Source organism: Melospiza georgiana, chromosome 4 (assembly GCF_028018845.1).
Source record: "Melospiza georgiana isolate bMelGeo1 chromosome 4, bMelGeo1.pri, whole genome shotgun sequence".
Lineage (NCBI taxonomy): Eukaryota > Metazoa > Chordata > Aves > Passeriformes > Passerellidae > Melospiza > Melospiza georgiana.
The window spans coordinates 75,239,163-75,253,041 of NC_080433.1; the positions used below are offsets into that span (position 1 = coordinate 75,239,163).

The 13,879-nt window shown below is 45.5% G+C and overlaps 1 protein-coding gene across 1 annotated transcript in view; it reads left to right on the forward strand.

The window, feature by feature from the left end:
• The window catches only part of ST8SIA1 (ST8 alpha-N-acetyl-neuraminide alpha-2,8-sialyltransferase 1), a 95,684-nt gene that overhangs the window by 41,912 nt on the left and 39,893 nt on the right, over positions 1-13,879 (forward strand). Inside the window, exons 3-4 of the mRNA XM_058022099.1 lie at positions 8,607-8,716; positions 12,551-12,643. Of these exons, the coding sequence (XP_057878082.1) occupies positions 8,607-8,716; positions 12,551-12,643 (203 nt within the window). The remainder of the gene's footprint in view (positions 1-8,606; positions 8,717-12,550; positions 12,644-13,879) is intronic.

Consider the following 13,879-nt stretch of genomic DNA (forward strand, 5'->3'; position numbering starts at 1 on the left):
AATAAAGGTGTGAGATGCAGGCTGATACGTTGTTAATTAACCTCCACATCTGTTGTGAAATTTGCAGTTTTCAAGGGCTGAAATTTGTCTTACAAGTTATGTTTTGCCTCCTTATCAATAAGATAGGTGAAATTTTCTTAAGAGGCTTATTTTTTCTCATTAATAGAGGAGAAAAAAATGGAAGTGTACAAGTACTAACATCAGCAGTGTTTCCATGCTGCTGAGAAACCAATCTCAGTGTTTAAACTCTGCTCAAATTTCCTGGACAGCTCAGTCCTTGCTACTTGGCTTTGTAACCAGTGAATCTCAAAAGATGTCAGTGATTCATCTGAGTTGTTCAAAGGTAACAGGAAGGCAAGGCTCATTTGTTGATGAGAGGATCTTTTCCTTGTAGAGGCTCATTGTCTGAACTTGTCAAAACGGAAGTGTGTTGCTGCTTTGATACCTCCCATGATATCTAAATCCATATTCTGATGCCTGTGTAAGTTGATTAATTACCTTTGCTGTATCTGCATATTCATATCGCTAGGATCAGGAATTCAGGAATCAGTTTCTATAAGTGTTATTGTCCTTTCTGCAATTAGGATTGACAGCCCTTTTTATTTTTTATAAGCTGAAACTAGGCTTATTTATTGCATATACTGTGTCTTGCTAATAAGATTTTGAGGAACATGAAATTGTTGATAAACCCTTAGTAAAACTGGGAAAAGTAAACCGTGTTCTTTCCTGAACAGTAGTTGGTCTTGCAAAATCTGCAGATATCTCCCTTGCTGGCTATGTGCTGTCCCACACTGCCACAGGAGAACAGTTCAACATTCTTTACTTATTCCTACACCAGACATGAGTAAGCAGATAGCCTGCAGTTTTCCCTGTTCTCTTCTGGTTTCTGCTTGCTACTCAAACTGCGCATCTTGAAATCACTGGGGGAGAATGTACAGGCAAGACTTGGAGGACTTTGTCATTTGGCAGTCACATTATTTGGTTTTATCTTCGTTTCTCTACCTGGAATGTAACAGTTATTTACTTTAGCAAAGGCTTTTGTGCATGAGAGTTAGCGTGTGCCTGCAGAGAGAAACTCCCTCAGCCAGGATATTGTGCACTGCAAGGCAGGAGATGAACTGCCTTGAAGTTCATACTGCGCTTTCCCAGACCTGCAGGAGAACTCATTAAACTATCGTAAGATGACTACTTGTGTTGTTTAATAGATTTACATGGCATTAACAAAGTAGTTTTCCACCCAGAAGTGATGATTTGTGTTCATTCTTGTTTCCATGCAACACACAGCCACAACTTGGAAAGGTTTGGGTGCACTTTTTTTGGCTTAGGCTTAGAGCATTTTATTCCCGCAGCCCTGGTTGATAGGCAGCTTTTTATCCTCTGCTCAGACCTGGAGCAGATGGAGCAGCAGGGGAGTAAGCGCTGGAGCAGCTGCTGTGCCTTTGTGCCGCTGGCGCCTGTGGTGTGGGAGGCAGCGCCTGCATCGCTCAGGGGAGGCACCCACGAGTGCAGGAAGGGAGTGAGGGAGGCCAGCAGGGGCACTAGGGTATGGATCCTGGGCATTCCTTGTGTGACCATTCCTCTGCTCCTCAAGGAATCTGTGTGCTCTTTTCCTTCTTCCACCATTTACATGGGGCTGGGTGACTCCACAGAACATTTAAATGCAGCTATTTAGGAGGCAGCATAAGTTCTTCTTGAGGCTTCCCAACTGTGGAAATGTTGGAATAAGAGAAAACCTCCCCACGCCCACAATATCACCAAATGATATTTTCTTTTTATAATTTTTAATTAATGGATTGCAGGTTGTAAAGTTTGGATCCACAAATCTTGCAGATCTTTGGAATTTCTCACCCGTTTATTATTTTTGTCTTGTCAGGGAGGATACCCTTGGCATTGCCAGAGCATTCATTATTTAAACTACTGTCTATGATGTACAGTCAGTAGTCTATTCCCATCTACAGATGTGCTTTTTTTGGTTTATTTTTTCCATAATCCCACACTGTGCTGCCCTGGCTGTACGGAGGCTGACTTTATTGAATTAAATGTCACATCAGCAATGTGAAACGTTTTTAATTCCAAGCAAGTGCTCCCTTGCGGTGACATCATGCTGGGTAGAAAGCTGTTAAAGTTCACACCATTTTGAAGTTCCCACTTAAAGTGCAGCTGGAACTAAAAGTGACTGCCAGCTTAGTCACTGCTGCTCCGTGCTTTAAGTGAATAATGCTGCAAAGTGTTCTCTCTCTCTTTCGCTGTGGCTGCTCTCAGCTCATGGGTCCTTTTGGGTGGCAGAGCTTTTCCTGCAGCAGCCCTGCAATGCATTTAGCCTTCAAGTGATCCACGTGTAAATAGTTCCTGAGCTTCTAGTCTTGTGAAAAACAGTACTGCCTAAAGCAGGTATTTGTGGGGAGCACAAAGTTTGCATATTGGATGTGAATCCCACCTCAGGGCTGAATAAAGACGCTGCTGTCATGGCTGAGGCACGGACACCTGCAGAGGAGCTTGTCCCACCCGGGCAGCTTCTCTTTGGTACAAACACCGAGCTTCAGGTTTCAGCACGTACCAGCTGGCAGTGCCAAAATCAGCCGGAGAAGGCAGCGGGAGCTCCATGTGGGATGTCTTCTTCATCTTCTCTCATGGTCACTGCCACCATTGCTTCTTGTAATAATCACATTTTAATCGGAGTCCCACCTGTTCCAGTGAGAGAGAGTGGGTCTAGACTAGGTATGTGGAATTTGGGATTTATTCCTGTGAGGGGGGTGAGGCAGTGGAACAGCCCGTGCCCGTTTCCCCCCCAGCCGTGCCCGTTTCCCCGCGGCCGTGCCCGTTTCCCCGCTGCCCCGGGGCCACTCGTTGCTCCAGGCTCGTGCACCTGGCTGGAGAGGAGCACATGGGAGCAGCAGAGCCCCCGTTTCCCTGTTGGGACACACCTTCCCTGGCGCCGACGGGTTCTGTGGCCGAGTTCTGTGTCTCACAGCTCTGAGGGTGGCACCAAGGGCCACCAGCCCAAATGTGGCCTGTGCACGCTGGAGAAGGAGCCGCTGCCACCCTGCAGCGCCTGGCAGCTGAAAAGGTACCGGGACTCAGGGTTCAGCTGGCTCCTTGGGGAATTCACTACAGCCTCACCCTCCTCAGCGTGATGCTGCCTGCCCAAAAGGGACAGCAAAATCACAGCATCTTTCCAATTCAAAAGCCTTATTTAAAAGATAAATTATTCTAATTTATGTTCTCAGCATTTTCAACGGTTTTTGTGTCTTCAGCATTAAAGCAGAGGCTGAATACTGTAGATTTTCCTGTTTTTCCAGTAAGAACTTGGTTTCTGATTAAAGTCTTTGGCAGTGAGTGGGCACAAAATTAGTGCATTAACAACCAAACAATGAAATCAAAGTGATTTAGAGTAGCATTATCTAAAATTATTTTTTGTTTCTATGTGTAATGTTCTTTTAACTGATGACAATGATTTATTTGTGCTTAGATGAATGATGAAACTAATCAGTGCATTGCTTGAGAGATGCTTTGTTAAATTAGTCCCATGTTCAACTGGGAGTCTTTAATCCATTGCTCTGTGTGCTTATTTGTCATTGAATTTGCAGGGGGATGTGCAGGTTCTTCTTTGCTTACATGAATATGAACTAGAATACCTTCACTGATTGCCAGTGGAATTTCATTGTTTAAGGAGGGGAAAAGGAGACAATGGGGCCTTCCTGGCTGTGGTGTTGTTGGGAGATACCTTTTTAAAAATTCCTCATGCAATTCATTTAATGAAGTGCTTGACTTATGTTTGCAAGGGAATTCCTCCTGCTTATTTCCAATATGCAAGGTGTTACTATTTAAAAGTATTTGAAATTCTATGGTAATTATTGCTTGATAATGGGGATAAGTTGGGGGGGTTTTGGTACATTTTCTCTATCATACGAAATAAACTGAGGCTGGTTTTTTCCAGTCCACCCACAAGACTGTGGCCATTCATAAAAATTTCATGAATGAAGAAAATAACATGTGTTGACAATGAAAGTAACAGTTTCAGGAAGCTAATATTAGTGGAAATGCTTTTGTTACAACTCTGCTGCCTAAAGCCAGCATTTGTTAGGCTAGCTTAGAATTCTGAGGAGAAAAACAGCTGTGGTTTTTGTGATCATTTAGCATAAATGACAGCTGGGTCCCTTTAATGTGAGAATTTACATATTGTCACCTATGAACTGATAATTTGCCTAGCAAAGTGTTGTCATGTGGAAGGTAAAGAGGGAAAGCATTAGAAGGCTTTGTGGAGAGAGGAAAAAAAGCCGTATATATATTTCATAGTTGCTTATGGGCACCACTTGAGTCTAGGAGTTGTGTCAGTTTTGTGCGAGCAGACAGTTTTGTGTTTGCTTGGACAAAGAGCTCCCGGGATGTCCCTGCAGTCTCAGCAGTAACACAGCAAAGTCAGGTGCCAGATGGCACATGCAGGGTTCTCCCAGCCATTCCTGAGGAATGGCTCTGCTCTGAGCCGTCCCAGAGCACCTGGAATGTCCCCAGGCAGCAGAGACAGCTGATCCTTTGGGCTCTGCATTGCCCCTGCACCGTGCTGTGCTCAGTGCCTGGAGCCAGTGTGACAGGGTGCCCTTGTGGAAAGGAGGCCCTTGGTCCCTTTAAAGGGAGCAATGGTGATGGCCATGGAGCCGTGCCTGGGCTCAGTGCCTGGAGCCAGTGTGACAGGGTGCCCCTGTGGAAAGGAGGCCCGTGGTCATTTTAAAGGGAGCAATGGTGATGGCCATGGAGCCGTGCCTGTGCTCAGTGCTGGAGCCAGTGTGACACGGTGCCCTTGTGGAAAAGAGGCCCTTGGTCCCTTTAAAGGGAGCAATGGTGATGGCCATGGAGCCGTGCCTGGAGCCAGTGTGACAGGGTGCCCTTGTGGAAAAGAGGCCCTTGGTCCCTTTAAAGGGAGCAATGGTGATGGCCATGGAGCCGTGCCTGGAGCCAGTGTGACAGGGTGCCCTTGTGGAAAAGAGGCCCGTGGTCATTTTAAAGGGAGCAATGGTGATGGCCATGGAGCCGTGCCTGGAGCCAGTGTGACAGGGTGCCCTTGTGGAAAAGAGGCCCTTGGTCCCTTTAAAGGGAGCAATGGTGATGGCCATGGAGCCGTGCCTGGAGCCAGTGTGACAGGGTGCCCTTGTGGAAAGGAGACCCGTGGTCCCTTTAAAGGGAGCAATGGTGATGGCCATGGAGCCGTGCTGTGCTCAGTGCCTGGAGCCAGTGTGACAGGGTGCCCCTGTGGAAAAGAGGCCCGTGGTCCCTTTAAAGGGAGCAATGGTGATGGCCATGGAGCCGTGCCTGGAGCCAGTGTGACAGGGTGCCCTTGTGGAAAAGAGGCCCTTGGTCCCTTTAAAGGGAGCAATGGTGATGGCCATGGAGCCGTGCCTGGGCTCAGTGCCTGGAGCCAGTGTGACAGGGTGCCCCTGTGGAAAGGAGGCCCGTGGTCATTTTAAAGGGAGCAATGGTGATGGCCATGGAGCCGTGCCTGTGCTCAGTGCTGGAGCCAGTGTGACACGGTGCCCTTGTGGAAAAGAGGCCCTTGGTCCCTTTAAAGGGAGCAATGGTGATGGCCATGGAGCCGTGCCTGGAGCCAGTGTGACAGGGTGCCCTTGTGGAAAAGAGGCCCTTGGTCCCTTTAAAGGGAGCAATGGTGATGGCCATGGAGCCGTGCCTGGAGCCAGTGTGACAGGGTGCCCTTGTGGAAAAGAGGCCCTTGGTCCCTTTAAAGGGAGCAATGGTGATGGCCATGGAGCCGTGCTGTGCTCAGTGCCTGGAGCCAGTGTGACAGGGTGCCCCTGTGGAAAAGAGGCCCTTGGTCCCTTTAAAGGGAGCAATGGTGATGGCCATGGAGCCGTGCTGTGCTCAGTGCCTGGAGCCAGTGTGACAGGGTGCCCCTGTGGAAAAGAGGCCCGTGGTCCCTTTAAAGGGAGCTGTGTGGGCTCTGGTGTCTGTGCCATGCCCTGAACCTGCAGTGCTGTGCTGGGGGAGGCACAAGTGTCCGTGGGCATGGTGGCTTTCACCAGGAGCTGTGTCCAGCCTGGTTTTCCTCCCTGTGCATAGGGCAGGTGGATCTGCACGGGTCAGGCAGAGGGACACCCACCATGATGATATAATCTGCCCTTCCTGCTTTCCTTTGGCTTCCTCACATCACCCTGCCAGCCCTGAGCTCATTCTTTTGCCTCAGACTCACTGAAGGGATGCCTAGTCCAAGATGTGATCCAAACTTGGGAATTATTTTGTTGTTAATCAGTAGCTATACCTTGGCAGGAGTGATTGAGTAGTTGCATTGTGAAACTTGTGGAAATTCATAGGCTTCGCTAACCCTTTGTTTGAAGGGAAAGGGAGTGCTATTCTGAAATGAATAGCCTACTTGGACGAGAGCCACTAGGAGTGAAGTCACCAGGACTAAGCAGTAATGGGGGGGAGGAAATTAGAATGATAAGCAAGAGATATAGGTGATAAATTAGGGCTTGATTAATGACAAATGAGTGTAATCTGGAACCAATGTGTGTTGATGCCATTGTTTGTTAAAATGTAGAAATTGTCTATTTACACAAAGTGTGGGCTCCCACCAAGCTCCCTACTTTGCACAAACTAAAATAAAACAGAACTACCTCACCTTGGTGTGGGAATTTTCTGCAAGGCTGTGCACAGGATAAACAAAAGGACAAGAGTATCAGAACTTCATAAGCTTCTGGAAACCAAAGTATGTAGGCAAATGAGAACTGGCATTGTCATCTCTGAGCAGAACAGGAAATAAGCTTCCCTTGAGGGACAGCAGGTCATCTCAAGCACTATTAAAGGCTGTCCGCAACTCACAGAATTTGGAAGCATTTAACAACTGCTAAATGTGTGTTTGGGGGGGTCTAAAGGCACAGAATTTGTGACAGTGCCCACTACCCTTAAAAGCTAGAGTTAATGTCTGCTGCCTTTGTGGTTTGGCACATCCTTTGTGTAACCAGCTGTCTTGAGGGGAGCTTTGATGTATCTTTAGGAAAGGTACTGTTATTTATAGAACACATCTAGTCTGCATTTCCTCTGCTTCCCACCCCCATGCCTTTACAGAGAATGCGAGCTCTCAGTGGATCAGGGTCATCTCACAGATGGGATGTTCTTTGAATCTCAAGATATGCTTCAGTAACTGCTACGTTAAAAACTCTTCTTGAGAAGGCAGATGCAGGACAAGAATGCAGCTGCACAGTCAGTATTTCTCTGCTGTGCTATCATGACTGGCTCTCAGGACACGAACATTTACTTTCCTCCTTAAGTATATCTTAAGGCAGAGTTAGTTTTTTCATTACAAAGCAAGTTGTGACTTTATGGAAGCTGAACAGAGTCTAGTTTGCAGAGAAAGGTAGACAAAACAAGTAAATCTAGGAAGAAGATAAATAAGGCAGCAGGCATACGTTGTAAAAACCGCGGAGCGTGTGCTGTAGTCCTGGCTCTGTTTCTGGACTGCGTCCTGTATTGCAGTGCCTGGTGAATACATGAGCGTGGCAGATGTTGCTGTGTACATGTGAGTGAGGCCGCCCAGAGAGAGCTGTTCTGTGCTGCTGCCTCCTCTCTCCTGGCACCCGTGCTCTCTGAGGCCTGGCCAGTAACTCCTGTCTCTGCTGCACAGTCAGGCTGTGGCAGGTGTGATAAATAAAATCCCTGCACAGTTGTTTGTGCTTGAGGAGAATATTAACTCTTGTCTTGTAGACAAATCACATTCTGTAACTAAATCTCGCTGCTTTAAATTCACATGTCTCTTCACCACCTTTCTTTTTCATGTGCTGGGCTGTTCTGAAGTGCTGTGTGCTGCCCCATGCTCACAAGAGGCTTGGGGCTGACAGGAACATGTCCCATCCATAGTCTGAGATCCTCTGGAATGAGGATGTGCAGATCTAATACCTTACTGTGTCTGGTGCATGGGATCCCATGACCATTTGACTTTGCACTTTCATGCCCTGTTCAGCAGCTACAAGAGCTCCTCATCTGAAATGGTCCCATTCTAATTTTAATTTATGCTGATACTAATTTGTAATGTATCTGGGCATCTGGCTGTTTGAGGAGCTGCTGTCAAGCTCCAAATATCTTTGCCTGGAGCTCTGGATTGACCTGTCCCAGCAACACAGCCATGGAGAGAGCCAGGGTGACTCCAGATTCCCAGCACACTTCTGTCATCTCAGCATTCCCTGTTCCTTCCTTGCTCTCCTCCTCAGAAATGTCTGTTGTATATCAGCTCAGGAGGATCACTCTCATGGGTTGTTTGTCCTGTTTTCCTGGTTGTCTTGTTTCTCCTGTGTCCTTGCAGCTTGCCTGGAAGGCTTGTGAGCTGCCTGCCTTTGGCCAGTTCTGCCTCAGGACCAGGCAGTTTTGGTTTTGTAGAAAATCATCTTCTGTATCGCGTTTGTTGCATCCTGCTTTGGGGACCGGGGATCAGACTGGTTCTACGTGTACTTACCAGCTCATTTCTGTGCTTTTTTTTCCTTCACTCCTAATTCTCCCTTTTTCTTTGTCGCCCTGAGCCCCAACAGCTCCCTGGGCTCTCCAGGAGTGGCTGCTCCAAGGATGTTTTTCTCCTGTGTAAAACTGGTGTTGTTTTGTGTTGCTAGGCTACTCCCTTCCAGCTGCCACTGAAGAAGTGCTCCGTGGTGGGAAACGGCGGGATCCTGAAGAAGAGCGGCTGCGGCAAGCAAATCGATCAAGCAGACTTTGTCATGAGGTAAGGCAGAGCCCTTCGTGGCACGTTATCCCCTCCACCTGCTCTGCCTCAGCCTTTCCAGAGCTGTTCCCTTGGCACCAACCCATGGTCTCTTGCCCCGGTGCCCTGCCTTGGCAGGATGCTGCACACAAGCAGTGTGGGTCAGAGTGTGAGGAGAGGCAGGAAAGGAGTTTGGCCTTGGTTCTGCAAGGGGACATGGGTGAGGGGACCCTGTGCTGCTCAGTGAAGTTGTGAGGGCCTGTGCAGGGTCTCAGGGAGGTGCTCAGGGGCTGCTTTGCTCATCATTTCTGCCCTGGTGGCCAGGCTGCTTCACCCTGCTCTGTCCTCTGAAGCTAAATGCCATCCGTGCGACTCATGGAACTCGGAGTGAGCAGGGGCTGATGTAGGGGGCAGGGCTTGAGTTGCTGCAAGCCAAAATCTTCCTCTGTTTTTCTTCCCTCAAGACCGAACTGCGGCTGTCTGAGGAAAGGCCAAAATTCTTCTCTTGAGGTTTTTGTGATTCTTCACATTTCCTTTCCCTCCAGCCTTCCTCAATTTACAAGAACCTGTCAGGAGGGATGCTGAACCTGCTACTGCTTTTGTGATTAAATTTGGCACTTTGTAGGTCTGTGATCCTTAAGGAAAAAAGACAGAAATTAGTTCCTCCCTGATAAACATGAACAAGAGAAACGTTGTGGGGGAGAAACTGGAGGAATGCTCCAAAAGAGATGAGAACTGGAGTTTCTTTGGCTTTCTGATGGATGCATAATGAACACCCACTAGAACAAGTCTCCTCGTTACATCCTGATGGCTTATTATAAAACTATACAAATTTGCTCTAAACCATTCCTGTAATTTCTGGTTTGCAAAGACCAAAAATGCCTTCATTATTAAATGCCTGTTAATGCAAAGAAACAGAACACATTAAAGGCAAACATATGCTTGGAGCACTTAGGGAAGAGAAGATGTAAAGCACAGGGGGAGAGCAGCACTCTGATTGCCATTACTGCAGAACTCCTGAGGTGTTCCATAGACTAAATACCAGAGGCTGCAGTGTATATGTAGATTCTTGCATTCTGTGTTTTACAGAAATTAAAATGCTGTAGGAACAACCAGTTGCAAAAACAACAGAAGTTTAAAAAAAAAAAAAGCCAACAAAACAGCAGCTATTTTAGCTTGATCATAAAACCCTCTTTCTCTGCAGGGAGGGTAAAGCAGCCATTATATGTGCAGAGCTTGTTTTGATTTAGAAGTGATAGGGAGAATCCTGCTAGAATCCCACTTGCTGTCTGCAGGCTCTGTGGTATTAGTGATATGAAATAATTTTAATGGAAAATTTAGTTGATCTTTTCTAAATCTCATTTCTATAATCTTAGACTGAGAGCACAATAGTGACTTCCATAACACTTCTCATTTTTTCAAAAGAAATTTGTGCAATGTCTTCAAAGAGTTTCTGCAGTGTGAAATGTCCTGCCAGGTTTTGCCCTTGTTTGTTAATTCCTTTCATGTGAATTTTATTTCACTTATGTGTATTTCCATAAGCTTTGTGCAGTGAGAGAAGATGGCTGCAGTCATGTGTTGTAATTGCTCAGGGTATTTAATGAGTTTAGACTCATCTGGTTGCTGAGCATCTCCTACCAGCACAGTTGCTCCAACACAGAGATGAGAAGAGCAGCAGTTCTCAGCCCCTGAGGCATAGCAAGCTGCCTATGCAATGACAAAGGTGCATATGGTCCCCATGTTTAGGTATTGTGGGTGTAATGGGCTCTTCTGATTTTCAAGTCTGTAATTCTTATTTCTAAGAAAAAAACAGTTTTTCCCCACTCCCTACCTCCTAATGCTTATTTTAAGAGAAAGGTGTTGGTTAGTAGTCCCAAGCCATGTCTTTAACTCTATTTTCGTGTACTTACTTCTCAGTACCAGATCTAACAGTAAGAGAAATAAAAATAAAATTTCTTAGGATGAGTTTTGTGCTTCAGTGTGCTCCTCACCTGCAGAACACTCAGCACTCTGCTGACCAATCCAAGAAAATAACTGGGAAGATCAGGTAACAGATTTCCCGCAGCTTCCTGTGGATACTCAGCCCATTGCTCAATGTTTCCTGCACTCTCTCTCAGGTGGGAATCAGACTTACAAATGATGTGTTGAAATCATGCATCTGTGACTGGCTTATGCACGAATTGTCATTATCTAGATGCTGAGATGACAAAAACTAGGGTGAGGTCTTAGTCCTTCATAGTGCTTTTAAATCAACTTGAACCAAAAATGGCTTTTTAAAAGTGTGCCCTGTGAGCTTGTGTCTATTCAAAGCAGGGAGCATTAAATTGTATCTGCCAGAGATATCATGCCACCTCTCTGCCCTAGGACAAATCAGCTCTAAATCTTCCTTCACAAATATGTTTGACTTTTATTTTACTTTTTCTTAAGACTTTATAATTTATGTTTGAGAATTAAAATTTCCCTAAGCTTCTGGCCCTTCCCTTTCCCATCAATGACTGCAGTTTCTGAAAACTCTTATTTTGATTTTTTTTCTGTCTTCATTTGAATTTCTCTAGCTTCTCTTAATTTGTGGTACAGTGACCTAGAAGCTGTTTCCTGTCTGAAATCTCAATACATTGTGCACATCTTAACAAGTACAGTCATGAAAATGAGAAAATGTTCCTGGAAATTCTGTATTTCTTGGTGGATGTGATTTATTCATTATGTTTCATGTAGTCAGGACATTGCTGTCCTTTTCCTTGGCATTGCTTGATGATGAGAATTTAAGGGTTTGAGAGCTGGTATTTATATGCAGATAGAGGCTGATGTAACACCACTGTGGTTTTGGTTGGGTTGTTTTGTTGCTGGTTGGCTGGTTTTGGATTGGTTGGTTGGGTTTTTTTCAACTTAACAAAAACTGCAGAGAGAAAACCCCAACAACATTCTAAAAGCCATTCTCTGAAAAAAAAAATCCAAATTCTGCTTGTCTTTGAGAATCATGATTTCATTTTTGCCTTTTAAACATTCCAAATACTCTTCATGTCTTTGTTTTAAAGGAGAAATCTGAAATTAATAGTGTTTGGAAGCCAGTTTTTAGTGCAACTTTTATGTATTGAGTAGATTTCTCCTGACTAGTTTTTGGGGCAGTGCACGGGCTTGGATGCTGTTTGAATGTATCTTCATCTTTGTCTCCTGCACCTTCCTCCTTCTCCGAGGTCTTTACAAAGGAGTTTTTAGGACTGCTCACTGTGTGGATGTTTCCCTCTACTTCTGGTTTATTGAGTCTTGATTCTCTGCTTCCCAAAGTAAATTTGCTCAATTGCTTTGGCTTTATTCCATCCTCACCCTGCCCACCAGAACAAGATTGTGAGCAGAACTCAGATGCACGTGTCTAAAAAGCCATCTGATTTTTTCTTCTGTGTTTTCTCAATGAGTTCTATAAGGTGATGGTATCCCAGAGTGCAATATTAAAAATGCTAGTTTTAGTTAATGCCTTTAGATAATGCCTGCAGTACCACAGAGTGGTAATATCAATCTGAAGCCTGATAGTGGTAAACAAGACAAAACAGGGTGAAAACCAGAACTTGTAAAGAGTTTGGATTTTTAAAAAAAGTTCTTTTGTAGCTAGTAACAGCCCCTTCCACAGCCTGTCAGAAATGTCAAGTGCATGCCTTTGGTTTTCCTTAGCAGCTACACAGAGCTCATCTCTGCAAAAGGTTTTATTTCTGTATTTCCCCACAGTCTGGTACAAAAACGCTTATAGGTGTGGTACAGTAGGGAGCAGTTGTAGCCTGGTGCTGTAATACATGGTTTTTACATTTTCTGAAGCTGTCAGTCCTGAATGTCATCTAAACTCTTGTCTGTCTTTGTGTGCAGGTGCAACCTTCCTCCTCTGTCCAGTGAATACAGCAAGGACGTTGGATCCAAAACCCAGCTGGTGACAGCAAACCCCAGTATCATTCAAAAAAGGTACAGAGCAGGTTTTTTCTTTTCTGGCTGGGGGTAGGAAAAAAAGAAAAATGCTTCATCAGTGTTACAGGAACTGGTGCATCAGAGTTGTGTTCCTAACAATCTGATGCTGGAAGGGGGTCTGGAGAAGGTGCAGCAGGCAATGGCTTGGTGTTAGGTGAAATAATTAAAGCTGACCCTCGGATGCTTTCAGTGTAAGCAGGGAGCTGAGGGAGGAGTGTGTTTGTTGGTGGGTGCCCCACACTGCTGTGCTGGCCAGGCCAGCTCCTGCTGCATCCCACAGTGCAGGAGATGCTGATTTGGGCTGCTCTGTGTTTCAGCACACACAACCCCTGAGTGTCACTGCCTTGGCATTATTTGTTTGATACTGACTCATAAAAGGGGTTAGGATGGAACTGCTTGGCAGGGTGTGATCATACAAGCTTTGCTTTCTTAGCAAACTGGGACAAATTTGCGTTGTTTATTAGAATTGGTTGAAATTTTCCAAATGTCACTTGCTGATGAGAGTGGGGAAAAAAATGTCAGTGCTATCGCTCTGATTTTGTCTTCCTGAATTTTAATTGCCATGTTCTTTGCTTATCCTCTGGAATGAGGTAGGTTGTTCTCAGGCAGAACAAGATCTGGTAGTAACCTGCCATGTTCACTGAAAAACACAAGAGAGAAAATATGAGCCAAGGGGATGAGCAGGAAATGATTAAGCACAAAGAAATGTATAATGTGAGTACTGGCAGGTGAAGGACTGTGAAAGGAAGCAAAGCAGGGAAATTAAATGCATGGTAGAAAGCCAGGTGTTTTAGAAAGAGAGGCACTGGCTTGGAAATGGATGTTTGATGGTATTTAAATGTAATATTTTTCCTCTCTTTCGGGCATTGAAGGGTTCTGTAGTTGAGTGTGTGGAAGACAAGACAGTCTTTGACAGAGTAGAACAGAGAGGACAAGCAAGAGGGAGATGGAGTAATAATAAATAACAATGAGCTTCAAGAGCTGATTGCAGGCAGAGAGTGCTTGAGCAGGGGAAGGCACAGAAATGTTTGTGGGATGAGATGAAAGCAAAGCAAGCAGAGCTGGCAGGGGATGGCACCAGGTGCCAGGCAGAACCAGGGAGTTTCCCAGGGCAGTGATCTGAAAATGCTGTGGTATGTGGATGGCTAAGGGATTTAAGAAGTGGAATGACATGGCCAGAACATCTCATCAAGTAAAGATCAGTTTGGCCACGGCATTTGGGGTGAAATGAAG